Source organism: Heterodontus francisci, chromosome 37, assembly GCF_036365525.1.
Source record: "Heterodontus francisci isolate sHetFra1 chromosome 37, sHetFra1.hap1, whole genome shotgun sequence".
Lineage (NCBI taxonomy): Eukaryota > Metazoa > Chordata > Chondrichthyes > Heterodontiformes > Heterodontidae > Heterodontus > Heterodontus francisci.
The window spans coordinates 20,447,801-20,474,927 of record NC_090407.1 but is presented as its reverse complement, the minus strand read 5'-3'; the positions used below and the strand labels follow the sequence as shown (position 1 = coordinate 20,474,927).

The 27,127-nt window shown below is 45.5% G+C and overlaps 1 protein-coding gene across 10 annotated transcripts in view; it reads left to right on the top strand.

Moving 5' to 3' along the window:
- The window catches only part of zgc:154075 (uncharacterized protein LOC556929 homolog), a 232,261-nt gene that overhangs the window by 36,444 nt on the left and 168,690 nt on the right, over positions 1-27,127 (top strand). For all 10 annotated transcript variants that reach the window (XR_010969640.1, XR_010969641.1, XM_068017229.1 and 7 more), the window contains 3 exons: positions 3,353-3,426; positions 5,236-5,295; positions 15,251-15,358. Coding sequence is in view for 8 of the 10 variants with exons in the window: in XM_068017229.1 (XP_067873330.1) it covers positions 3,353-3,426; positions 5,236-5,295; positions 15,251-15,358 (242 nt within the window). In the remaining 2 variants the exon portion in view is untranslated. The remainder of the gene's footprint in view (positions 1-3,352; positions 3,427-5,235; positions 5,296-15,250; positions 15,359-27,127) is intronic.

The following is a 27,127-nucleotide window of genomic DNA, read 5'->3' as shown; positions in this document are numbered from 1 at the left end:
GGATGGTGTCGAGCTTCTTGAGTGTTGTTGGAGCTGCACCCATCCAGGCAAGTGGAGAGTATTCCATCACACTCCTGACTTGTGCCTTGTAGATGGTGGACAGGCTTTGGGGAGTCAGGAGGTGAGTTACTCACCTCAGGATTCCTAGTCTCTGACCTGCTCTTGTAGCCACGGTATTTATATGGCTACTCCAGTTCAGTTTCTGGTCAATGGTAGCCCCTAGGATGTTGATAGTGGGGGATTCAGCGATCGTAATGCCATTGAATGTCAAGGGGAGATAGTTAGATTCTCTCTTGTTGGAGATGGTCATTGCCTGGCACTTGTGTGGCGCGAATGTTACTTGCCACTTATCAGCCCAAGCCTGGATATTGCCCAGGTCTTGCTGCATTTCTACACGGACTGCTTCAGTATCTGAGGAGTCACGAATGGTGCTGAACATTGTGCAATCATCAGCGAACATCCCCACTTCTGACCTTTATGATTGAAGGAAGGTCATTGATGAAGCAGCTGAAGATGGTTGGGCCCAGGACACTACCCTGAGGAACTCCTGCAATGATGTCCTGGAGCTCAGATGATTGACCTCCAACAACCACAACCATCTTCCTTTGTGTTACGTATGACTCCAACCAGCGGAGGGTTTTCCCCCTGATTCCCATTGACCTCAGTTTTGCTAGGGCTCCTTGATGCCATACTCGGTCAAATGCTGCCTTGATGTCAAGGGCAGTCGCTCTCAGCTCACCTCTTGAGTTCAGCTCTTTTGTCCATGTTTGAACCAAAGCTGTAATGAGGTCAGGAGCTGAGTGGCCCCGGCGGAATCCAAACTGAGCGTCACTGAGCAGGTTATTGCTTAGCAAGTGCCGCTTGATGGCACTGTTGATGACACCTTCCATCACTTTACTGATGATTGTGAGTAGGCTGATGGGGCGGTAGTTGGCTGGGTTGGACATGTCCTGCTTTTTGTGTACAGGACATACCTGGGCAATTTTCCACATTGCTGGTTAGATGCCAGTGTTGTAGCTGTACTGGAACAGCTTGGCTAGGGGCACGGCAAGTTCTGGAGCACAGGTGCTCAGTACTATTGCTGGAATATTGTCAAGGCCCATCGCTTTTGCAGTATCCAGTGCCTTCAGTCGTTTCTCGATATCATGCGGTGTGAATCTAATTGGCTGAAGTCTGGCATCTGTGATGCTGGGGACTTCAGGAGGAGGCCGAGATGGATCATCAACTCGGCACTTCTGTCTGAAGATTGTTGCAAATGCTTCAGCCTTATCTTTTGCACTGATGTGCTGGGCTCCCCCATCATTGAGGATGGGGATATTTGTGGAGCCACCTCCTCCAGTTAGTTGTTTAATTGTCCACCACCATTCATGGCTGGATGTGGCAGGACTGCAGAGCTTAGATCTGATCCGTTGGTTATGGGATCGCTTAGCTCTGTCTATCGCATGCTGCTTACGCAGTTTGGCATGCAAGTATTCCTGTGTTGTAGCTTCACCAGGTTGACACCTCATTTTGAGGTATGCCTGGTGCTGCTCCTGGCATGCCCTCCTGCACTCTTCATTGAACCAGGGTTGGTCTCCTGGCTTGATGGCAATGGTAGAGTGGGGGATATGCCAGGCCATGAGGTTACAGATTGTGGTTGAGTACAATTCTGCTGCTGCTGATGGCCCATAGCGCCTCATGGATGCCCAGTTTTGCATTGCTAGATCTGTTCGAAATCTATCCCATTTAGCACGGTGGTAGTGCCACACAACACGAAGGAGGGTATCCTCAATGTGAAGGCGGGACTTCGTCTCCACAACGACTGTGCGGTGGTCACTCCTACCAATACTGTCATGGACAGATGCATCTGCGGCAGGCAGATTGGTGAGGACGAGGTCAAGTATGTTCTTCCCTCGTGTTGGTTCCCCCACCACCTGCCGCTGACCCAGTCTAGCAGCTATGTCCTTTAGGACTCGGCCAGCAGAGTTGCTACCGAGCCACTCTTGGTGATGGACATTGAAGTCCCCCACCCAGAGTACATTTTGTGCCCTTGCCACCCTCAGTGCTTCCTCCAAGTGGTGTTCAACATGGAGGAGTACTGAGTCATCAGCTGAGGGAGGGTGGTAGGTGGTAATCAGTAGGAGGTTACCTTGCCCATGTTTGACCTGATGCCATGAGACTTCATGGGGTCCGGAGTCAATGTTGAGGACTCCCAGGGCAACTCCCTCCCTACTGTATACCACTGTGCCACCACCTCTGCTGGGTCTGTCCTGCCGGCGGGACAGGACATACCCGGGGATGGTGATGACAGTGTCTGGGACATTGTCTGTAAGGTATGATTCCGTGAGTTTGACTACGTCAGGCTGTTGCTTGGCTAGCCTGTGGGACAGCTCTCCCAACTTTGGCACAAGCCCCCAGATGTTAGTAAGGAGAACTTTGCAGGGTCGACAGGGCTGGGTTTGCCGTTGTCTTTTCCGGTGCCTAGGTCGATGCCAGGTGGTCCGTCCGGTTTCATTCCTTTTTATTGACTTTGTAGCAGTTAGGTTCAACTGAGTGGCTCGCTAGGCCATTTCAGAGGACATGTAAGAGTTAACCACATTGCTGTGGGTCTGGAGTCACATGTAGGCCAGACCAGGTAAGGACAGCAGATTTCCTTCCCTAAAGGACATTAGTGAACCAGATGGGTTTTTACAACAATCGACAATGGTTTCATGGCCACCATTAGACTAGCTTTTTAATTCCAGATTTATTAATTAATTCAAATTCCACCTTCTGCTGTGGTGGGATTCGAACCTATGTCCCCAGAGGAATACCCTGGGTCTCTGGGTTACTAGTCCAGTGATAATACCACTACGCCACCGCCTACCCCATGTGCAATCGAGCCCGGTCTTGCATAGTTAGTTGACCTCAACTTGGATAATGGGAGGAATATTAGAGTTGGCCTCAGGGCTCCTGGATAGGGAGAAAGAAACAGCCAATATCCTGCTGCTGACCACTGTCCAGTTCCATTTACTGGACATTGCATTTGTGGGTGAAGACAGAATCAGGCTTGGCAGTAATGCCATCACGGTTAAATAACCTGCCAATAGTCTTTTAGCTTTGCACGTGAGGAATGGCTACTTGAGAGAGTTACTGGAGGGCACTTGGTGCCTGTGAAAGAAACAGCACCTTCCAAAGAGGAAAAATAGATGCACTGAAAATTGGTAAAATAAAATGGAAGGAAACACAAAACATGTTGTGGATCAAAATGCACTAAGTGAAATCAGATGAAGTTGATTTACTATTTCTTAAAGCCAAACGACAGTTAATCAGATCTGATTTTCATCAGCATCTTTTGATTAATAACCCTTGCTTGCTTTTTTGTGATTCTCAGATTGGAAGGGAGCTGCAGCACGGGAGAAATTTGCAGATGCTGTGATCATAGCAACACCAGACAGACAGCATAAGGTACACAGGCAAGATCATTTCCATGTTTAACATAAATTGGCACAGGGAACAGATAAAACAAACCTGGCAGAAGGGGTGAAGAACAGGGTGAGCTTATAGTGGCTATGAAAACCTTTACAATGTTAGGGCGCACAAATATTCCAATCTTAACCAGCAAGCTGAGGATGCTTGAAATTGGCTATATTGGAACAGGAAGATGTGGCATCAAAGTAATGCTGCAATTTGTATTTATCTGAATAATTATTATGCCTGTGTGAGAATAATGGTTAGCTGGGACTGAATTGTTATTTGAACATTCAAAACAGATCAGAACTACTTACTGTAGCACTAACCCATATAGATTGGAATGCCCCAAGGTACAATCCCCAATCTATGCTGAGTTAACTGATCTGAGCCAGGGTTTAATAGGAGTGACAATATTAGCCTATGCTTCTCTGCGTGAGCGAGGGGATAAATCACTAGGGAGTCTTACCTCTATGTTATTCAGCGACACCTGCAGGGAAATATGCATGCCTACATGCTGGGTGAGGATTGCGTAGCTTGTTGTCATTCATTATCTCAGTTTTGTTAAAATAACAGAGAAAAATTTGATGTTTGTGTATTAAGTGTTTGCATAGTAACAGTACTTTAAATGAAAGCATTAAATCAGGTATGTGTGTGTGTTGCGATGTAGGTAGGCTGAATAGCTGCAGTACTCTCCTTATAGCAGTATCAGCTGAAGATGACATTTTATGCTTCATTCTATTGATCACTCAGAGTAGAGAGTGTAACCCAGGAAAACTCCAACATTCTTGATACCAAGCACGACCAAGGTGTACATGACAGAAAATCCATTGGGTGGCATTTTCCATCCTTCATGCCTAATTTTTACATGCCTGACCAAATATGGGTGCATTTGTTGATTGTCCGCCATCACTACTGGCGGAAAATCCAGGAAGCTGTGTCGGATGCCAAGGAACCAGTGGAATGGCTTGATTTGTATATATATTATTCACATGGGCCTAGCCAATGAGCACTAGGAGGCTATTTTAGGCTGTAGTGGGGCATCATCTGATGTCTGTCCTTGTACAGTTCTAGCAAGAGTTACTGAATAGTACTCCGGTGGGGTGGGGTGACCTCCGGTAGATTTTCCCTTTCGAACCCTTGAGTATTGAGGCCATTTGTGGCCCTGTACTATAACACTCCAGAGATCAGCTAACTACATTCAGCCCAGGAATCATACCAGGCCTGTATGGCTCAGTTACTCATTGTCTTAACCAGCTGAGCCATCGGGAAGATTAAATGTCTGTGCATTAACGGCAACATGAGATTGTAAAAGCAAAATACTGCGGATGCTGGAAATCTGAAACAAAAACAAGAAATGCTGGAATCACTCAGCAGGTCTGGCAGCATCTGTGGAAAGAGAAGCAGAGTTAACGTTTCGGGTCAGTGACCCTTCTTCAGAACTACCAGTTCCGAAGAAGGGTCACTGACCCGAAACGTTAACTCTGCTTCTCTTTCCACAGATGCTGCCAGACCTGTTGAGTGATTCCAGCATTTCTTGTTTTTGTATGAGATTGTAATGTCTGTACACATGTCAGGATTAGGTTGAAAATTTTCTGTCGATGACATTAGGATTAGGTTATATTTTATTTTCCTGGATTGTCTTCATTGTCTCAACCTTTTAGTGACAAAGTCACGAAATACAGTTTATATTTAATATTTAATGCAGTTTGTCTTATAAATTTATAGTTTATTAAATGGAACCTGTTACTGCTATTAACAGCCAGTTTCTTAATTGCTGAAATGTTATATCATTTAAATCTGCAGGACCCAGCAGTGGCATTTGCAAAGAAGGGCTACCACATCCTGCTGGAGAAACCCATGGCAGTAGGTCATCACTGTTTTATTACTGCAGGTGGGAGGTTGTGATGCAGAAAAATATAGTTGCACCAGATACAGAGAGCACGTATAGCAGTTTTATATGCCCAAACTCAATCCAAATCTGAATTTGCAACAATCTTCAGCCAGAAGTGGCAAGTGGATGATCCATCTCTGCCCTCTCCTGAAGTCCCCAGCATCACAGATGACAGTCTTCAGCCAATTCGATTCACTCCGCGTGATGTCAAGCAACAACTGAAGGCACTGGATTCTGCAAAGGCTACAGGCCCTGACAATATTCCGGCAATAGTACTGAAAACCTGTGCTCCAGAACTTGCCGCGACCCTAGCCAAGCTGTTCCAGTACAGCGACAACACTGGCACCTACCCGGCAATGTGGAAAATTGCCCAGGTATGTCCTGTACACCAAAAGGCAGGACAAATCCAACCCAGCCAATTACCGCCCCATCAATCTACTCTCGATCATCTGTAACATGATGGAAGGTGTCAATGACAGTGCTATCAAGCGGCATTTGCTTAGTAATAACCTGTTCAGTGACACCAGGGCCAATCAGCTCCAGACCTCATTACAGCCTTGGTTCAAACATGGACAAAAGAGCTGAACTCAAGAGGTGATGTGAGAGTGACTGCCCTTGACATCAAGGCAGCATTTGACCGAGTATGGCAGTAAGGATCCCCAGCAAAGCTGGAGTCAATGGGAATCAAGGGGAACACTCTCCGCTGGTTGGAATCATAAAGGAAGATGGTTTTGGTTGTTGGAGGTCAATCATCTCAGCTCCAGGATATCACTGGAGGAGTTTCTCAGGGTAGTGTCCTAGGTCCAACCATCTTCAGCTGCTTCATCAATGACCTTCCTTCAATCATAAGGTCAAAAGTGGGGATGTTCGCTGATGATTGCACAATGTTAGCACCATTCACGACTCCTCAGATACTGAAGCAGTCTGTGTAGAAATGCAGCAAGACCTGGACAATATTCAGGCTTGGGCTGATGAGTGGCACAAATGTTACTTGCCTCTTAAGTGCCAGACAATGACCATCTGCAACAAGAGAGAATCTAGCCATCTGCCCTGGACATTCAACAGCATTACAATCGCTGAATCCCCCACAATCAACATTCTGGGCGTTACCATTGACCAGAAACTGAACTGGAGTAGCCATATAAATACCATGGCTACAAGAGCAGGTCAAAGGCTAGGAATCCTGCGGCGAGTAACTCACCTCCTGACTCCCCAAAGCCTGTCCACCATCTACAAGGCAAAAGTCAGGAGTGTGATGGAATACTCTCCACTTGCCTGGATGGGTGCAGCTCCAACAACACTCAAGAAGCTCAACACCATCCAGGACAAAGCAGCCCACTTGATTGGCACCCCGTCTACAAACATTCACTCCCTCCACTACCGACGCACAGTGACGGCAGTGTGTACCATCTACAAGATGCACTGCAGCAACGCACCAAGTCTACTCAGGCAGCACCTTCCAAACCCACGACCTCCATCACCTAGAAGGACAAGGGCAGCAGATGCATGGGAACATCACCACTTGCAAATTCCCCTCCAAGCCATACACCATCCTGACTTGGAAGTAAAGGCCTGCTCAGGTCGGGAAAAAGAACCCGACCCGAACCCGACCGATCCACAGCGGACCCGAGCCTGAGCCCCTCCAATTTTGTCCCGAGCCCAAGCCAGACTCATTGAAATATAGAAACATAGAAAATAGGAGCAGGAGTAGGCCATTCAGCCCTTTGAGCCTGCTCCGCCATTCATTATGATCATGGTTGATCATCCAACTCAGTAGCCTGTTCCCGCTTTCGCCCCATACCCTTTGATCCCTTTAAACCCAAGAGCTATATCTAACTCCTTCTTGAAAACATACAATGTTTTGGCCTCAACTGATTTCTGTGGTGGTGAATTCCACAGGCTCACCACTCTCTGGGTGAAGAAATTTCTCCTCATCTCAGTCCTGAAAGGTTTACCCCGTATCCTTAGACTATGACCCCTGGTTCTTGACTCTCCCACCTTCGGGAACATCCTTCCTGCATCTACCCTGTCAAGTCCTGTTAGAAGTTTGTACGTTTCTAAGAGATCCCCCCTCACTCTTCTGAACTCCAGCGAATATAATCCTAACCAACTCAATCTCTCCTCAGAAGTCAGTCCCACCATCTCAGGAATCAGTCTGGTAAACCTTCGCTGCGCTCCCTCTATAGCAAGAACCTCCTTCCTCAGATAAGGAAACCAAAACTGCACACAATATTCCAGGTGTGGCCTTACCAAGGCCCTGTATTATTGCAGCAAGACATCCCTGTTCCTGTACTCTAATCCTCTTGCTATGAAGGCCAACATACCGTTTGCCTTTTTTACCGCTTGTTGCACCTGCGTGCTTACCTTCAGCGACTGATGTACGAGAACACCCAGGTCTCGCTGCATATTTACCTCTCTCAGTTTATAGCCGTTCAGATAATAATCTGCCTTCCTGTTTTTGCTACCAAAGTGGATAACCTCACATTTATCCACATTATACTGCATCTGCCATGCATTAGCCCACTCATTCAACTTGTCCAAATCACCCTGAAGCCTCTCTGCATCCTCCTCACAACTCACCCTCCCACCCAGTTTTGTGTCATCTGCAAATTTGGACATATGACATTTAGCTCCCTCATCTAAATCATTAATGTATATTGTGAATAGCTGGGGTCCTAGCACCGATCTCTGCGGTACCCCACTAGTCACTGCCTGCCACTTGGAAAAAGACCCATTTATCCCACTGTTTGTTTCCTGTCCGCCAACCAATTTTCTATCCATTGCAATACACTACCCCCAATCCCATGCGTTTTACTTTTACATGCCAATCTCTTATGTGGGACTTTGACGAAAGCCTTCTGAAAGTCCACTGGCTCACCCTCATCAACTCTACTAGTTACATCCTCGAAGAATTCGAGTGGATTTGTCAAGCATGATTTCCCTTTCGTAAATCCATGCTGACTCTGCCCGATTCTACCACTGTTCCCTAAGTGCTCTGCTATAAATTCTTTGATAATGGACTCTAGAATTTTCCCCACTACTGATGTCAGGCTGACTGGTCTATAATTCCCTGCCTTCTCTCTACCTCCCTTTTTAAATAGTGGGGTTACATTAGCTACCCTTCAATCTGTAGGAACTGTTCCAGAGTCTATAGAATCTTAGAAGATGACCACCAATGCATCCACTATTTCTAGGGCCACTTCCTTAAGTACTCTGGGATGCATACCATCAGGCCCTGGGGATTTATCGGCCTTCAATCCCATCAATTTCCCCAACACCATTTCTCTACTAATACTGATTTCTTTTAGTTCCTTTCTCTCATTATGCCCTGTGTTCCCCAACATTTCTGGTATGATATTTGTGTCCTCCTGAAGACAGAACCAAAGTATGCATTTAGTTTTTCAGCCATTTCTTTATTCCCCATAATAAATTCCCCTGTTTCTGACTGTAAGGGACCTACATTTGTCTTCACCAATCTTTTTCTCTTCACATACCTATAGAAACTTTTGCAGTCAGTTTTTATGTTACCAGCAAGCTTGCTCTCGTACTCTATTTTCCCCTTCTTAATCAATCCCTTGGTCCTCCTTTGCTGAATTCTAAACTACTCCCAATCCTTAGGTCTGTTGTTTTTCCTGGCAAATTTATATGCCTCTTCCTTGGATCTAATACTATTTCTAATATCCCTTGTAAGCCATGGTTTGGCTACCTTTCCTGTTTTACTTTTGCGCCAGACACGGATAAACAATTGTTGCAGTTCATCCATGCGCTCTTTAAATGCTTGCCATTGCCTAACCACCGTCATCCCTTTAAGTAACGTTACCCAATCTGTCACGGCCAACTCGTGCCTCATACCTTCGTAGTTTCCTTTTCTAAGATTGAGGACCCTTGTCTCAGAATCAACTACGTCACTCTCCATCTTGATGAAGAATTCTATCATATCATGGTCGCTCATTCGCAAGGGGACTTGACCCGACCCGAGCCCGACCCGACCATCCCTTTACTTACCTTCTGACTGGGAAGCTCCACAAAGCTGCAGCGCATGCGTGATGATGTCATAGTGACATCACTCGCTCACTGTGCAGACTCAGTTTCATCACGGACTCCCAGCTCAGCTAAGTTTTTTATTTTTAATACTTACTGGCAGAGCACTAACCATGTGTGTCCGGCCTGGCCTGTCCCAAGCCCGACCCGGACCTGTAAGAGGGGCCCGACCCGACCCGAACTTGACACGTCATTGGGTCCCGTCGGGTTCAGGTCGGGTAGCAGGCCTTTACTTGGAACTATATCGCCGTTCCTTCACTGTCGCAGGGTCAAAATCCTGGAACTCCCTTCCTAACAGCACTTTGGGTGTACCTACCCCACATGGACTGCAGCGGTTCAAGAAGGCATCTCACCACTACCTTCTCATGGGCAATAATCAAGTGATGCAATACTCCAGTTCGGGCCCCACCAGAGCTTTATAAAGGTTCAGCATAACTTTCCTGCTTTTGTACTCCATGCCTTGCCTCTATTTATGAAGCCCAAAATCCCATATGCTTTTCTAACCACTCTCTCAGTATCCTGGCAGCTGAACACCTGAAGCTAATTACTCATCTCACAGCAACCATCAACCACTCTGTTCTTTATTATTGAAGTGCCTGAGGAGTTAGCTTGTTGGGATGGGATCCTCAATGAAAAAGCACGGAGAGGGATAGTGAAAACTCCCCTTAAAAGAATAAATTACAGGAGGCATGTTTATTCGTAGAGTCAAAGCATGATCGATGAAGCCCACCCTAGACCACTTACATATCATGTGGCACAGCTTGAGTCCACCCAGTATTTTATATACATACTATCCAGTTTGTAAAACTCAGATGCTTGTTCATTGTGAATCCTCCAAAACACTGCAATGTTTATTCTGTAGAATGCTTTGTTTGGGTCTGATGCCAGCTAAGCTATATTATATTTATATTTTTGCTTCAATTAATTTGACTTGCATCGGGATAGAACATTTGCTTCCTGTGAATCGGGTGAAATTTTCTTTAAGCTGTGGTGCTCCATGGTTCTTTTTTTACTCCTAAAGGATTCCTAACTTGTTAAAACAAAACAACCCTCTGTTTGCATTGAATTACTGAGGCAGCAGTGCCTGACTGGATCCTGCCATGCTAAACACACCCACATGGTTGACTGACTGATCTAAAGCTAATCAAACTTAACTTTAAAACAGATGGGTAAGAGTCACATAGCCTATCCTTACGCATTCCCTAGTGGCTAACCACTAGGGAATAATAAAATAGGAACTGGGTGCAGTCAGTTTGTACACCATCTGGAGAGGGAGGGAACGCTGAAATAAGAGAGCAAGAAACTTGAGAACATAAAGTCTTTCATTCTTTAATTGAATTTAAAACATTACAGCAGACTAGTGGGATGTATGGGAATAATTTTGCCAGGCTCCACTTCCAACACAGAACCTTGCTAGCAGCCAGCATGGATTGGAACTCGAGCCCTATCTCTAATATGACACTGCCGCTAGTGAGACTCTGCACGAGAGCCGCACCTGACAATTACCCATGAGTATTTCGTCTAGAACCTGGAAATATTTTTATCAGGCAAATAAAAAATTGTTAATGATATTAAGTTAACAGGAATTACTGCAGTTGGTGTTGTACAAAAATTTTGGGATTGGCTGTTTCATCCCGTTTTTTTAAAATTATGATGTGTCTCCTGTGGTGTTGCTCTTGAAAAGATGTCTGATGACCTATTTTATAAGAACAGGAATGTTATACCATGTAATTCACAATGTCTTGTTCTAGTGCTTCGGTGAAACTGTACAACTGGAGTTGTCCCTTTAAGACCACAAGATTCTAAAAAATGTCTGTAAATATCCACATCCTGAGATCCTGCGGAAGCAGCATACTATAAACTGAGCTAAGCGATCCCACAACCAAAGGATCAGGTCAGATCAAAGTTCTGTAGTTTTGCCACATTCAGTTGTGAATGGTGGTGGACAATTAAACAACTAACCAAAGGAGGAGGATCCACAAACATTCCCATCCTCAATGATTGGGGAGCCCAGCATGTTAGTGCAAAACACAAGGCTGAAGCATATGCAACCATTTTCAGTCAGATAGGATGATCTGTCTCGGCCTCCTCATGAAGTTCTCAGCATCACAGATGCTAGTCTTAAGCCAATTTGATTCACTCCACATGATATTAAGAAACGGCTGATCGCACTGGATACAGCAAAGATTAAGGGCCCTGACAACATCATGGCTGTGGTACTGAAGACGTGTGCTCCAGAACTAGCCACGCCCCTAGCCAAACGTTTCCAGTACAGCCAACACTGGCATCTACCAGACAAAGTGGAAAATTGCCAAGTATGTCCTGTCATTAAAAAGCTGGACAAATCCTATCTGGCCAATTACCGCTCCATCAATTTACTCTCAAACATCGACAAAGTGATGGAAGGTGTCAACAGTATTATAATATGGCACTTACTCAGCAATAACCTGCTCACTGATGCACAGTTTGGGTTCCGCCAAGCCCACTCAGCTCCAGACCTCATTACAGCCTTGGTCCTAACATGGATTAAAGAGCTGAATTCCAAAGGTGAGGTGAGAGTGATTGCCCTTGACATCAAGGCAGCATTTAACAGAATGTGGCATCAAGGAGCCCAAACAAAATTGAAGTCAATGGGAAACAGGGGGAAAACTCTTCTCTAGTTGGAGTCATACCTAGCACAAAGGAAGATGGTGTGGTTCTTGGAAGCCAACCATCTCAGCCCCAGGATATCATGCAGGAGTTCCTTGGGTCCAAACATCTTCAGCTGCTTCATTAATGACCTTCCCTCCATCATAAGATCAGAAGTGGGGATGTTCACTGATGTTACATTGTTGAGAAGTATTTGCAACTTCTCAGATACTGAAGAAGTCTGTGCCCATATACAGTAAGACCAGGACAATGTTCAGGCTTGGACTGATAAGTGGCAGGTAACATTCACGCCACACAAGTGCCAAGCTATGACTATCTCCATCAAGAGCGAATCTAACCATCTCCCCTTGATGTTAAACAATATCACTGCCACTGAAACCCCCACCATCAACATCCTGGGCATTACCATTGACTAGAAACTTAACTGGACCAGCCATATAAATACTATGCCTTCAAGAGCAGACCAGAGGCTGGTAATTCTGTGGTGAGTAACTCCCCTTTTGACTCCACAAAACCTGTCCACCAGTTAGGAGTGTAATGGAATACTGTCCACTTGCCTGGATGAGTGCAGCTCCAACAACACTCAAGAAGCTCAACATCATCCAGGACATAGCATCCTGCTTGTTGAGCACTCCATCCACCATCCTCAACATCCACTCCCTCCGTCACTGGCGCACAGCAGCAGAGGTGTATACCATCTACAAGATGCACTGCAGCAACTCGCCAAGGCTCCTTCGACAGCACCTTCCAAACCCACAGCCTCTACCATCTAGTAGGGCAATGGTGGCAGAAGTATGGGAATACTAGCATCTGCAAGTTCCCCTCCAAGTCACACCACATCTGACTTGGAATTATATCACCATTCCTTCACTGTCGCTGGTTCAATATCCTGGATTGGCATCCTTCCATCTGTGAGAGATGATGGGAATGCAGCCTCAGAACTTTGGTGAGATCAATTAAATCATCTGCACTTCTTTTGTTGGCTGACAAGCCGACTCTGGAAAGACAAAGTCCAGCACAAGTGCCACACCTGAAGTTGTCCCTTGCCAGTGGTGCAGGATGATCTCTGCTGATGCCTTGTTTGCATGGCGGGTGTCTGCTTTGGAGCTTCTGAAACCACATGTCGTCACGGTGGCAAATTCCTGCCCACAGCTGGTGTTGCCATTTGCATCGAGCATCAGCTCGAATTTCCTACTTGTTGTGATTGATGTTGAGGGCTTTCATGTTTCCTTTGATGGCATCCTTGAATCGAAGCTTTGGGAAGATGGCTGCATCCCCAAGGATATGATATATGGGGTGGTAGCCAGTGCCAAGAGACCAGCAAGGCGCTCAGCTCTGATTCAAGGATGCTGTCAATATCCTGGAACACCCTCCCTAACAGCACTGTGGGTGTACCTACACCATACAGTGGTTCAAGAAGGTAGCTCACCACCTTATCGAAGGCAATTAAGGATAGGCAATAAATGCTGGTCTTGCCACATCCCACATCCCATGAACAAATTTTTTAAAAAAGTTAGTTTCATTGTTTTGTTAATTTGGCAGCTGCTTGTAAATGCCTAGCTGTTCATCGAAGTTAGAAAAACTGGCAAGAAATGACTAGCTTTCTCTTTCTCACTTTTGGCAGTTTGACGTGTGACCTCTGAAGCATAAACTTGCTGTCTGGCATGTGAGGGCTAGATACTAGATACAAGATACACACACACACATTAGTCTTGGCTAATTTTGAATTTTTCAGGTCAAACAGGGTTAGAAGGTGAATTCAACCAATGTTGGGGAGCAGGGTGGGGTGGTGAGTGGGTAAAAAGAGGAGGAAGAGGCATATGGGAGGTGGAAGAAGAGGTAGGGAGTGAGTGGGGAGGGAATGGGAAGAGAGTTGGGAGGACAAGGCAGTGTGGGAACAGGTACAGAATCGGAAGAGGCAGGAGAATGGGGACAAAGAGGGTGTGGGGAAAGTGAATTCAGATAAGCGGGAGTCAGGGGAATGAGGCATGGAATAGCTAGACACTGAGGGAGGAAAAGGACCAATGGAGTGAATGGGAAATGCAGCCAATGAGAGTTACTGTAAAATGGAAAATAAAGCAGGGTATGGGTAGCCTGTCTGGGAACTGTAGCCAGTGGAGGGTTAGAGTAAAGGATTTGGAAACCATGGATGGGTTAGAAGAGGAAATGCAGCCAATGGAGGAGGGAAAAATAAATCAAAATCTTATTTATCAGAAGGAGAGAGGGGGCTGTCCCGGCTGCCCTGGGGTATCCGTAGCCCACCCGCCAAGTGCTAACGCGGCTCGACCCTGAAATGGGACTGTGCCTCCTATTGGGGCTATTGATCAGCTGGCTGGACTAATTTGTTGGGATGAAAAGCTACTCCTTGTAAATTTGAATTCTATGCAATTTCATCTCCTACCAGCATAGAACAAGCAGAGTTTGCACCTACAATGTGAATCATTATGCAGATAAGGTTAGACACAAAGATTCCTCCTTAATCGCACTTGGGATTCTTGTGGATCTTAAAAGCAGTGCAAACTAGAGTGGGAAAATCACCTCCACTCTCTTCCCCCTAAAAGATCAAGCTGGTCCTTAAATAAGCCTGGCCACAACTATCTCTTCTGGCAACTTGTTCCAGCTATTAATCATTCTGTAAAAATTACTTCCTGAACACTGTCCCAAATGCACTTTTCAGACTCCTGAACCTGTGCCCTCTTGTCCTGCTGCCCTAGTATATTGGCAAGTATTGTTTTAGGCTTGTGTTCTCCATCGCATTAAGTATGTTATACTTCATACATCTCTTTTATTCAAGCCTTGTAATGTCACATGGCATATTCTTAACACATTCTTTTTCTTCAAGGTGATTTACGGTCCTCAAAGTTCTGCATTTAAACTATGACAGTGGTTTGTTTTGATCCAGAAATTGCAGAAATGTCTTAATAAGCAACAAATATTCCCTTAGTAATCTTGCCTCTGCCAACAGGAAACTTAAACTAAGCGATTAAAACAGACCCTACACTCACAGATATGATTACAGTTATAGAATCAAAGGTTCTTTGCTATTTTGAGATAACATCATAGTGTTTATAGCACTATGTCCTGCGCTATCACCTTAATCTGCAGTAAATTCACCTCACATCATTTCTCAGCCTTTTCGCACCATCCCCCAACCCCTGACTGCTCTGAAAATGCTAACTCTTGTTGGAATCCAGTTTTCCAAATGACTCTGCTGATCTGTTTTGTCTTGTTAACCAGGTGACTGTGGATGATTGTAAGGAGATTGTTGCAGTGTGCAAGAAGAACAATGTGATGCTTTCCGTTTGCCATGTGCTGAGATACTCCCCAGCAGTTATAACAATGCATGTAAGTTTACTTGCAAGCTGAGTTCTGATATATCTTTGTGTGAGAATATCATAGGCCAGATCTTATAGCAATTGTCAACCAGACAAAAGTCTTAACATTTTGCTTGCTGGTGCAAAATCAATAGTAAATACATTCAGTGTTCATTCATGTACCAAAGTGGAAAGTCTAATTTTCCTCAATACAAAAGCAAAATACTGCTTGAAATCTGAAATAAAGACAGAAAATTCGAGAAATACTCAGCAGTTCAGGCAGCATCTGTGGAGAGAGAAACAGTTAACGTTTCAGGTCTATGACCTTTGATCGAACTGGGAAAAGTTAGAAATATAACAGGTTTTGAGCAAGTGAAAGGGGGGAGGGTCTGTGATAGGGTAGAGGACAGGAGAGATTAAATGACAAAAGATTTCATGGTGCAAGGCCAAAGAGAGTGGTAATGGGACAAGTAAAGAACCAAAAGATGTGTCTAGAGGAGGTGCGAATGGCAGGAAAGCAGCCATCCAAATGCAAAGTGAAGAAAAACAAGAGAGAAGAGAGTGAAAAAGTCTGATTTTCCTACTAGATGCAGTATAGTAAGTAAATTTATATGGTAAGCTGGGAAGAGGGGGTGAGTACCATAGTGCCTTCCAACTTTGTCGCTAGGGTCCAAATTAAGTCCAGATGGGATCAATGTACCTTCTGTCTACTGGCTATGAAGGTCCTATTTGAAGGGTTTGGGTATCCAGTTGTTCAACATCAGCAACTTCCGTGAGGTTATATGATGAACTTTATAGGAAAAAGCACACCATTACAACAGAGGGTGTTCTCCGAAGGCCTGATTAAAGTACAAGAACTTTATTCTGCATCTAACTTGTGAAGTATCTGATCTGGGACTGCCTGATGCTGTCTTTGGAGTGCCAATTTTAACTTGGGCTGAATTGGTGGTTACAGCTGTAACAGCCTCAAAATGAGGTTGATAGATGCTCTGGTCACTGCCATTTTAAAGAGGCCTACCACAGTCAAAGTGCCTGCTTGTTTCAGGTAGTTGGCTCTTTTTATATGCAAATTATGTCCTATGATGTGCAAAAGATCCCGATTGCCATATTAGGACAGAACTGAATGGAACTTGTGCTGGGCATGCTCTGTCCAGTTTTACTGGCAGCAGTCAAAATGAAACTCATTTGGGGTGGGCAGCTTGCTGGTTCTATTTAAAGAAAGAAATGAAGAAAGCAAGACTTGCATTTATATCAACTTGCATTTTTCAACTTTGCTTCCACTTTCCACCCTTCTCTTACCTTTACATGGTCCAACTCCGAAACTTCCCTTCCCTTCCTCAACTTCTCTATCTCCATCTCTGGGGATAGGCTGTCCACTAATATTCATTATAAGCCCACCGACTCCCACAGCTACCTCGATTACGCTTCTTCACACCCTGCCTCCTCCTGTAAGGACTCCATTCCATTCTCCCAGTTTCTACGTCTCCGACGCATCTGCTCTGATGATGCAACCTTCCACAGCAGTGCGTCTGTTATGTCTTCCTTTTTCCTCAGCCGAGGATTCCCCCCCATTGTGGTTGACAGGGCCCTCAACCGTGTCTGGCCCATTTCCCTCACTTCTGCCCTCACCCCTTTCCCTCCCTCCCAGAACCGTGACAGGGTTCCCATTGTCCGCACTTTCCACCCCACCAGCCTCCACATCCAAAGGATCATCCTCTGCCATTTCCGCCACCTCCAGCGTGATGCCACCACCAAATGCATCTTCCCCTCCCCTCCTCTGTCAGCATTCCGAAGGGATTGTTCCCTCCATGACACCCTGGTTTTCTCCTCCATTACCCTTGACATCTCGTTTCCTTCCCACGGTACCTTCCCATGCATCACAGGAGATGTAATACATGCCCTTTTACCTCCTCTCCCCTCACTATCCAAGGCCCCAAACACTTCTTTCAGGTGAAGCAGTGATTTACTTGTATTTATTACATTCGCTGCTCACAATGTGGTCTCCTCTACACTGGGGAGACCAAACGCAGATTGAGTGACCGCTTTGCGGAACACCCCTGCTCAGTCTGAAAGCATGAACCCGAGCTTCTGGTTGCTTGCCATTTCAACACTTCCTCCCTGCTCTCATGCCAACATTTCTGTCCAGTGTTCCAGTGAACATCAACACAAGCTCGAGGAGCAGCACCTGGCCTTTCGATTAGGCACTCTACAGCTTTGCGGACTGAACAGTGAGTTCAATCACTTCAGAGCGTGACTGGCCTTTTTAAAAATATTTTATTTTTAACCATGTGCCTGTTTTTCATGTAGTCAGAGCTGCTCATTATTCTGCTATTAACACTCTCTCTGGACTAATGCTTTGTTTTTTGCCACAAGCATTAACACACTCTTTGCCTTTGTCCCAGGACAACTTAGTTATTTAATCTCTCCTGCCCTCTGCCCGATCAAACACCTTCCCTTTTGTTCCCTCTCCCACCCCCCCCCCCCCTTCACTTGCTTAAAATCTAATTCTTTTCTAACCTTTGCCAGTTCTTATGAAAGGTCACAGACCTGAAACATTAACTTTGCGTCTCTCTCCACAGATGCTGCCAGACCTGCTGAGTATTTCCAGCACCTTTGTTTTTATTTCAGATTTCCAGCATCTGCAGTATTTTGCTTTTATTATATTGCATTTATATCACGCCATTCAGGACCTCCAGACCTGCCAATGTGCTTTACAGCCATTGAGGTACTTTTTGAAGTGTATTCAGTATTGTAATGTAGGAAACAAGCTAGCCAATTTGTGTTCAGCAAGCTCCCACAAACAGCAATGAGATAATAACCAGATAATCTGTTTTAGTGATGTTGGTTGAGATGAATATTGGCCAAGGCACCAAAGATAACTCCCCTCGAATAATGCCATGGGATCTCTTATGTCCACCTGAGAGGGCATCCAGGGCCTTGGTTTAATGTCTGAACAAAAGAGGAAATTAACTGAGATCTGGGCCTCAAATGGCTCCAATCTTTTCACTACTGACACAGGCTGATGTACATCGCAGGTCGACTGCCGGAAGTTAAAATCTACCTCTGGGTGTACAAAATGAGAAATGTTTAATTCTCCAGCTTAACATCCTTCACTTTGATAATTATTTATAGTGAGCTATTTTCCCTTATGTAGGAAAAATATTACAGCAACAACAATGACAACTTAAGTTCTTACAGTGCCTTTAATGTACGTAATATCCCAAAGCTTTACAAAGTAGTAATGGGAGGAACAGAATGCTAAGCCAGGAAGAAAGTTTAGGAGGAATGATTTGGGTAGAAACATTGATTTTTGAGAAAATACTCAAAAGAAGAGATGAACTGAACAAACAAATGGATTTAAAGAATTTTCTAAGAGCCTAGGCGACTGAAAACTCTGCACCAATAGTGTCTTTTTCCTACTTATTTGTTCTGGGGATGTGGAAAAGGGAGCATTTTTTTTGCCCATTGTTAGTTGCCCTGAGATGATGGTGTTGGGCCTCCGGCTTGAACTGCTGCAGTCCTCGTTGTGATGGTACATCCATGATGATATGTAAAGAATTACAGGATTTTGACACAGGGCTGGATTTTACCAGCGCCCACCCCCCCCCACCCCGCTGACATTGGGCGTCGTGGTGGGGGGACCCTGGAAAATACCTCTGGGAGAGGCCTGCTATGGGCTTCGATGCTGGGAAGGCCCTGCCCATATTACTGGCGGCAGCGAGGCCTCGTGGCGGCCCCCTTGCTGCTTGGCAACAAAACCTTAGTTTAAATATTTAAATAAATGTTAATTCATGCATAATCACTTACCTTCTTCCGACGGCTGTCCCAAGCCGATATTCCGGCTGGTTGCTGGAACTCCCGTGCCTTCGGATCTCCATTCAGAGATCTGAGGCGGAACAGTGGTGGGGAGGGGGGAGGAATTACGTTTTCAGGGCGGGGGAGGAGAGGAGCAGGGAAAACACTTGCTATTGATTGCGGGGATGGTGGGAAGGGGTTGAGGGTCAAAGTTTATGAATATCGGTGGGGGAAGTTCAGGATCGGAATAAAAGTTTCTTTTGGGTGGATGGGGCATTTTATAGATTGATTACTCATGTGGAGGGGGTGGGAGAAGGGATTCTAAGTGCTATTAAAATTTTACTTTTACTTTTTGCAGACCTGAATCTTTCAAAATTTAAATGGCCCTGAAGGCCTTGAAGCCCTTAAAAATGGCGCCGGCGCCTGTGCGGTGGTGCCAGGCGCCATTGCTAGTGATGGAGCGGCTACCCCCTGTATCGCGGCAGCTCAGTGGTGCAAATCTCGCATGTGCGCCGCGCCATTTTTGAATCTCGAGATTGGCGGCGAGCTGTAAAAATTCAGCCCATAGTTTCCATGAAGAAGCATATAAATGCAGTCTCCTCTACATTGGGGAGACCAAACGCAGATTGGGTGACCGTTTTGCGGAACATCTCCGCTCAGTCTGAAAGCAGGACCCTGAGCTTCCAGTTGCTGGCCATTTCAGCCCACCTCCCTGCTCTCATGCCCACATCTCTGTCCTGGGATTGCTGCAGTGTTCCAGTGAACATCAACACAAGCTCGAAGAACAGCATCTCATTTACTAAATAGGCACGTTACAGCATGTCGGACTGAACATTGAGTTCAATAATTTCAGAGCATGACGGGGGCCCCCCTTTTTATTTTTATTTTTAGTTATTTTTATTTTTTATTATTTTTTATTTGCTTATTTTATTTTAGTTTGTTTCTACTGTACCTACCCACTTTTTTTTCATGTTTGTGCTTGGGGCCGGGCTGTTCATTTTTCTGTCAATTAACACCCTCTCTGCACTAAAGCTTTGTCTTTCACCACACCATTAAGATACCGTTTGCCTTTGCTCCATGACCTTCTGGTCAGTTATTCACTGTGACCTTGTCCTATCAACACCTCTTTTTAGTTATCTCTTGCCCCATCCCCACTTTATTTGCTTAAAACCTTTTACATATCTATTATTTGTCAGTTCTGATGAAGGGTCACTGACCTGAAATGTTAACTCTGCTTCTTTCTCCACAGATACTGCCAGACCTGCTGAGTATTTCCAGTATTTCTTGTTTTTATTTTATATAAATAAAGATATGTCCAAGTCAGAATGGTGTCTGATTTGGAGGGGAACTTGGAGTTTATACTGTTCCCAAGACATTGCTGCTCTTGTTCTCCTCGGTGGTAGAGGTTGCAGGTCATTGTCAAAGTAAGCTTGATGTGTTGCTGAAGTGTTTCCTGTAGATTGTGCATAGAGTAGCCACAATGCATTGGTAGTGAGGAGATGGATATTGAGTTCTGCAGTGGGATAAAAAAAATGGCTAATACACAGGAGATCCATGTCAGAGGATCAAAGGGTACAGAGAGGGAAGGCAAAAGTGGAAGCGATTGAGGCGGTGAGGTTGGGACGGGCTATGTAGGATTTAAAGAAAAGGACAAAGATTTTAAATTTAATGCTCTGGGGGTCAGTAAGCCAGTGTAGGCCTGTGAGGATGTGAGTGATGGGTGAACAGAGCTCGGTGCAAAACAGAAAATTTGCGGACGTGTTTGCACATGTTGGAGATTATGCAGCATTGACAAAGGAAGGCCAAGAGAGGAGAGCATTGTAATTAGAGTTGAGAGTTGATAAAAGTATGGATAAGGATTTCCATATTGGGATAGTAGAGGGGAACAGTTTTGTGGGGGTGAAAATAAGCAGCTTTGATGACGGATAGACTGCACTTTGAAATTTGGCTCCAGGTCAACTTGACTTTTTATTATTCAAAAGGTTCTATAAAAGATTTAATATCCCTCAGAATGAATCTGAAAATTATAAAATGAATTTCTGAACTTGGTGATTGGAAGTTGATTTATACACAATGTATTCCGGTGATGAAAATATTGCCATTGTTATACTTCCTTTTCTTATGGTATCTTATAAGAATCTCTTTTTATTTTTCCCTCTTCCTCTTGTGTATATATTCAGTCAGTACTGCACTCTGTGTAAACACTTTGTTCAATCTATGCCATTCTCCTGTGTCATTTACTGTTCATTCCGACAGTTCCCCTGCATGTGACACTGTTCAAGCCATGCAGTAATAGTCTACTATTCATTGCACAGAGCTGTCTTTTGTAACATTGTTTTGACTACAGCACTCTTCCATTCATTAGATTTGTATTAATGCACACATTAAACCTCATTTTTAAACAACATAAATTGTATTTTCAGGAGAAGGGAAATAGGATTTGAGAAGCTTCGGTAAAAATATTTCACAAAGCAATTCAGAATGGAGATCCTTGCAAGATAATCCTTATCTGCTGAATAAGAAGCTATAACTAAACTGATTTCAAAAGCTTTACCTGTAATGTGTGCGGAAGAGTGTGTAGTTGATGTGCAATGTATAAAGACTATGGGCAGGCCTTTCCTTCTGGGGTCAGGAGACTGACGCGGGACCATTTCCGGGTCCCGACCCTGCCCTGGGAGGGGGTGGGGTGGGTGGGTGGAGTAGTTACAGCCCACGATTTTCATGGATGTGGGCTGGTAATTGGCTGGAGGACGAGTTGGATGGCAAATTAGTGGCCACTGGGGTGCAAATGAAGGATTGACTAAAAAGGTGTGGGCCCATTCAAACATACCACAGCAGCCATTACTGTGGCTCCCATATGCTGGAGAAAATGGAAGCACCAGGGATCGAGGAAGAGAGGCAGAGGGCTGGCACCTGGAGGTCCTTCTGGAGGCAGTGAGGGAGAGGCGGGAAGTCCTCTTTCTGGAGGGTGGAAGGAGCAGACCACCCTCCCAAACCCAGCTGGCATGGCTGCAGTTTGCTGAGACCGTCAGCATCTGAAGTGTGGTCCGGAGGAACTGGGTCCAATGCCAGAAAAGCTTCTATGATCTTATTCACTCTGGCAAGGTGAGCACAACACCAGACCCTGATGACAGGCCTCCTGGCAGACACTTCAGGTGAGGAGCTTGAGGGCACATGCTGCTCCTGAACATGAGAGGAATGTGTGCCCAGGGCTCTTACTGACCCCTCAGCAAGGCTCAGAGCCCTAACACTGTTAGGGACTTGCCAGCACTGATACGTGCAGCCTCCAAAGTAAATGAGCCACTGGCGTTGCTCAGAAGCCAGGTGTGCCTCATCTCTCTTCTCCTGCAAGGGCAAAAGAGAGAGAGGGCTCAAAATGCCCGAGTAAATTCTCTGACAAGGGGAGGAGTGCCCCGTCTCCACATCGTGACTGCCATGGAGGAGGGAGCCATGGAGATCCCCCCCCCACCCACCCCCGCAAAAGTATCAAGTCTGGGAAGGAGATGGAGGTGAGGGTGAAAAGATATTGCAGTCTGTACATGAAGGGGGTGGATTGCACTCCTCTCCATCCAACAGCATGCAAAGACTCTGCTGCATTGCAAAGCCTCAACCTGCAGAGGCTTCTGCTCTCATAGGCTAGTTCTCATGATCTCGTCTTGTATCTCCTGCAGGTTCTGACGTGGAGGGGAGTGACAGAGTCCTGTAACACTACTGGGGCAATCACAGGAAACAGAGATAGCAGATAAAGCACACCAGCGCAGATACACTCTCATCGATGGGTCCTCACGCAAGATTATATAGGGTGTTACTGGGTGATGAGCATGCCATGAATGAACAAGAGGAGGTGCGAGAGGCAGAGGCAGCTGTAGGAGTCCCCCTGGGAGGATGGAGAACAGACACAGCCATTCTCAGCTGGGCGCAGATGCAGGGCCTTGGGAGTCGCACACAAGAAAGGCGTGTCTACTTAGTCCAGCAGCAACAGATGTGTTCCCACATGCCAGAGTTCCCTGAGGCAGTGTGGGGTCATGGGCTAAGAATGGAGGAGGCCATTCAGTTCATGTGCGCCACCATGGCTCAGGGCTTTGAATGCATGAGATCCTCCATTGAGAGAGTTGGCAAACTCATGGAGAGCCATATGCAGCAGCACTCTCAGTGCATGCAGGAACTGCGCACTACTGTTCACAGAATGCATACCATGCTCTTGCAGTGTGCCAACTGCTGCCCTGGTCAGTGCACCAAGTGCTGCTCCACTCGAGCCATCTGGAGCACCAGCCTAGCCCTGAGGCAGTCACTGAAGAGGATGAGGGTGCCACCCCTCATGGGGTGCCATCATCATCATTGGCCTCCTTGGACCCTCTGACGGAGGGACCATCTGTGCAGAAGGGCCCAGTGACTGAGGCTGACCCTGCATTGATGCCGGTGCAGCAGCCTTTGGAGGTGCCCCCATGGGCACCTCCACGACGAATCCGACCACCACATACATCTCAGCTGCAGGCAGAGGCAAGCAAGCAGGCTGCACCCATCTCATCCAAGGGCACAAGAGGAGCACTGCGTAGAAATGGCTGAGAGTGGCAAGAGCGAATTCATATTCTTTGGGAACTGGGCCAACTGATCCTTTGCCCCCTTCAACGTCAGGCCAGACTACCTGAAGGTACAGGAGATATGATTCGGAGGGGCTCGAGGGTGTGTGTCAAAAAGTGGGAAGAGCGTACAGCTATGGTGAAACAGAAACTAGGCATGTGGGAGTGGCGCTCTCTCTCCATTGTGGGTAAGAATCTGTTTATCAGGTGTGAGGCGCTCTTGGTGTTGCTTTACATGGCTCAGGTCTGGCTCATACCCTGCTCCTGTTCCATGGCCGTCACCTGAGCCCTCTTACGCTTTATCTGGAGATTGAAAATGGACCGTGTCCAAGGGACATCATGAACAAATCTCTTGATAAAGTGCGGAAAAAAGTACCCAACGTCGCCCTCATCCTGATGGCCACCTTTATGTGCGGCTGCATCAAGTTATGCGTAGAGACACTCTCTGTATGAAAACACCAAATGTCACTACGTGCCGCGGTTCTATCTGCCCAGGTGATGTGAAGGATGGATCTGGCCACATTGCCACGGAACGCTCCATTCAGTTGGACCATGCTATACTACCTGCCACTTTGTGGAAATGTTTGTACAAAAAACACATTTGATCCCAAGTACATCAGCTGGTAGTGTGCATGTAATGTCGTCAAGGCCCTGCAGGTAAAGGAAATGGTGGATCCTGAGCAGACTCTTAAAGCCATTTGGCAGAATGCCTCATCGCCGGAACTTTCAAACAAGCAGCAAGACGTAGCTTAGCTAGTGGTGGGAAGGGCCCTCCTCATCAGATCCTTCACGCACACCTGGAGTCTCTCAGCGCCACTGTACACTGCCCACAAGGCAGCTGCGGTAGGGAAGAGACTGTCGCCCACCTCCTTCTGGAATGTGCCTTTGCAAATAAGGTCTGGAAAGAGATGCAGTGGTTTTTGTCAAGGTTCATCCCGAGCAGCTCTGTGATACTGGACTATGTGCTCTATGGAATGTTCCCAGGGTCGCACACAGACTCAAACATCCAGCTGGAGGGCCATCAACTTGGTGAAAGATACTGTTTTTTTCTGCCTGAAACTTGTTGGTCTTCTCGTGCACAGAGCTGTCCACAATCGAATATTGCAGACTAGCACATTCCAACGTCCTGGTGTATGTGCTGAGGGATGTCCTAAAGTCATTTAGTACCGAACTTGAATATTGCTGAAACTAGAGACGTGTTGTCGAAGCTTTTCGTCTTGCACTCATCAGGACAATCCGCAAGAATAACCAATGTAAGGGAAAACAACAACTTATACTCCATGAGAAGAGAGTGTTGATTGGTTGGCAAGTGAACTCTGATTGGTAGAGGCGTTGCCATGGAGAATGTACCAGTTTACGATGACTGACAGTTAACTGCCAAGCTTTGTTTGAAGTTTAAACCATGCAGCTCGACTCTGGTCAAGGCATTGCCCTGAGGGATGAACCAGCAAATGGCTGTCACTTATTTTGTTCAGCTGAAACAAGTGCAATGTTTGTACATATACTTTCTGTCTGCAAAGAACAGGGCCCTGTGTATTAATATATGTAGCTTCCAGTATGCGCAAATGCGCCACACTTTGAGCCCTACTGACAATCTTAAATTGATTGCCAGCGTAATTCTTAGCACACTGTGAATTATTTAGCAAATGTTGTCCAATCGTGGAATCACATCTAATGTTGGACACTGTGTTTTGAGTTTTGCAAGCACGAGCTGGTTAGGTACGGCCTGTACCTTGCCCGTTGCAAACAGCTGAAGGGACATGTCCCTTGTAAGGTACTGTCAGTCACTGTAAACTGGTACATTCTCCATGGCAACGCCTCTACCAATCAGAGTTCACTTGCCAACCAATCAGCACACTCTTCTCATGCAGTATAAGTTGTTGTTTTCCCTTACATTGGTTATTCTTGCAGATTGTCCTGATTAGTGCAAGACAAAAAGCTTCAACGACATATCTCTATTTTCAACAATACTGATGTCCTAAAGCTTGAGGCAGCTACCGCAATGGGGAAAGGCCACAGTCTAAGGCCCTCTTGCCATAATACACATGAGGGGATATGAAATGTAAATGTATTTTGTAAATATAACCTGTATTTGTAAGTGTAATGAGGTAGAGTGCCACGTACTGTATTGGAAGAAATTGAACTATTGCATTTATGTAATATCAAATTTGAACTGCTGAATACAATATACTTCTTACAAACTTTATGAATAAAGTACATTTTTTGAAAAAAAAGTTAGCTAATCAAAATGGGGGCAACAACTGGGGGGGTTCTAAAAGGTCTCAGCAGCCTGGGCAAGAGAGGACAAAATCAGCCAGGGTTCACCCCATCCCCGTGATCGTCCAGGGGCTTCTACTGGAAAGTACGTTGTGTGTAGTTGTCCACTGAACACAGGACAGGGCTCAGTTGTGATGCTTTCTGATTGAATAACCTGTCAGCTCTCACTGTCAGGGCTCATACCATGGAGAATGGCCACTTCAGTGAGGTACAGGAGAGGACAGATGCCCTTGGAACAGTACTTCAGCATGAGTCAAAAGAGGAGTTTGGAAAAAGGACACAAAAAAGTACATAAACAAAAAATGTTTCTGTACATTGCATACATTTCAGGGTTGAGATGATGCTGATAAATTGTTCAAACGTTGCACTTGTGGTTTGTGTCTCCATCTTGATATCTCAATGTTTTACTGTTGTAACATCCTGCAGACTATATTTTATTATATATTATTTCTTTGAACCCATACCATATCAGTATAGTAAGAAATCACTTGAATGTAAAGCTGCATGATATTGATGAGGCTTTTTCGAACCTAATTAGCTGTTCAGACCATTTTGCTATAGCAAAAATTCACAATCTGACCCTGGTTGCCACTTCATGTTCTTCTGTTCTTGTAACTAATTTACATGTTCATTCCATGGTAATTTATGGAGGAGTTGCTGGAGCCTTTGATGAAAGTGTGCGATATTTATGGATTTCTCTGATGTGCTGGGTTAAGGGTGAGATGCAAGTGTCTGTATTCACACACTGAATGCTTATGATAAAATTACTGGAAAAATGTAAGCAGTATTGCTATGTTCTACAGGAATTTTTTGGGGACTATTTTTGTTTTTGTCCTGATTTTTGCTTTTACTCAACCATTTCAGTTCAAAGAACAAGCTGTGGCTTGATAATAGTTAATGATATTCTGGCCTCTGCATTCCACCTGTGAGCTGGATGTGCACTCTGAGATTACAGTGGGATGCATGTGGAAACCCCCCCTTCCATTGTCTTTGACTAGATACTTATGCCCAGAGGTTCCACTTCTTCTAGGATAAAATTTGAATGCAGAGATTGGGGAAGGACCAGAATTTGGCTCTGCCAGTTTTTTGCACCTTTGCTACTACAGAAATTTGTTTGTGTTACTTTGCTCTCCTCCCACTACATCCTA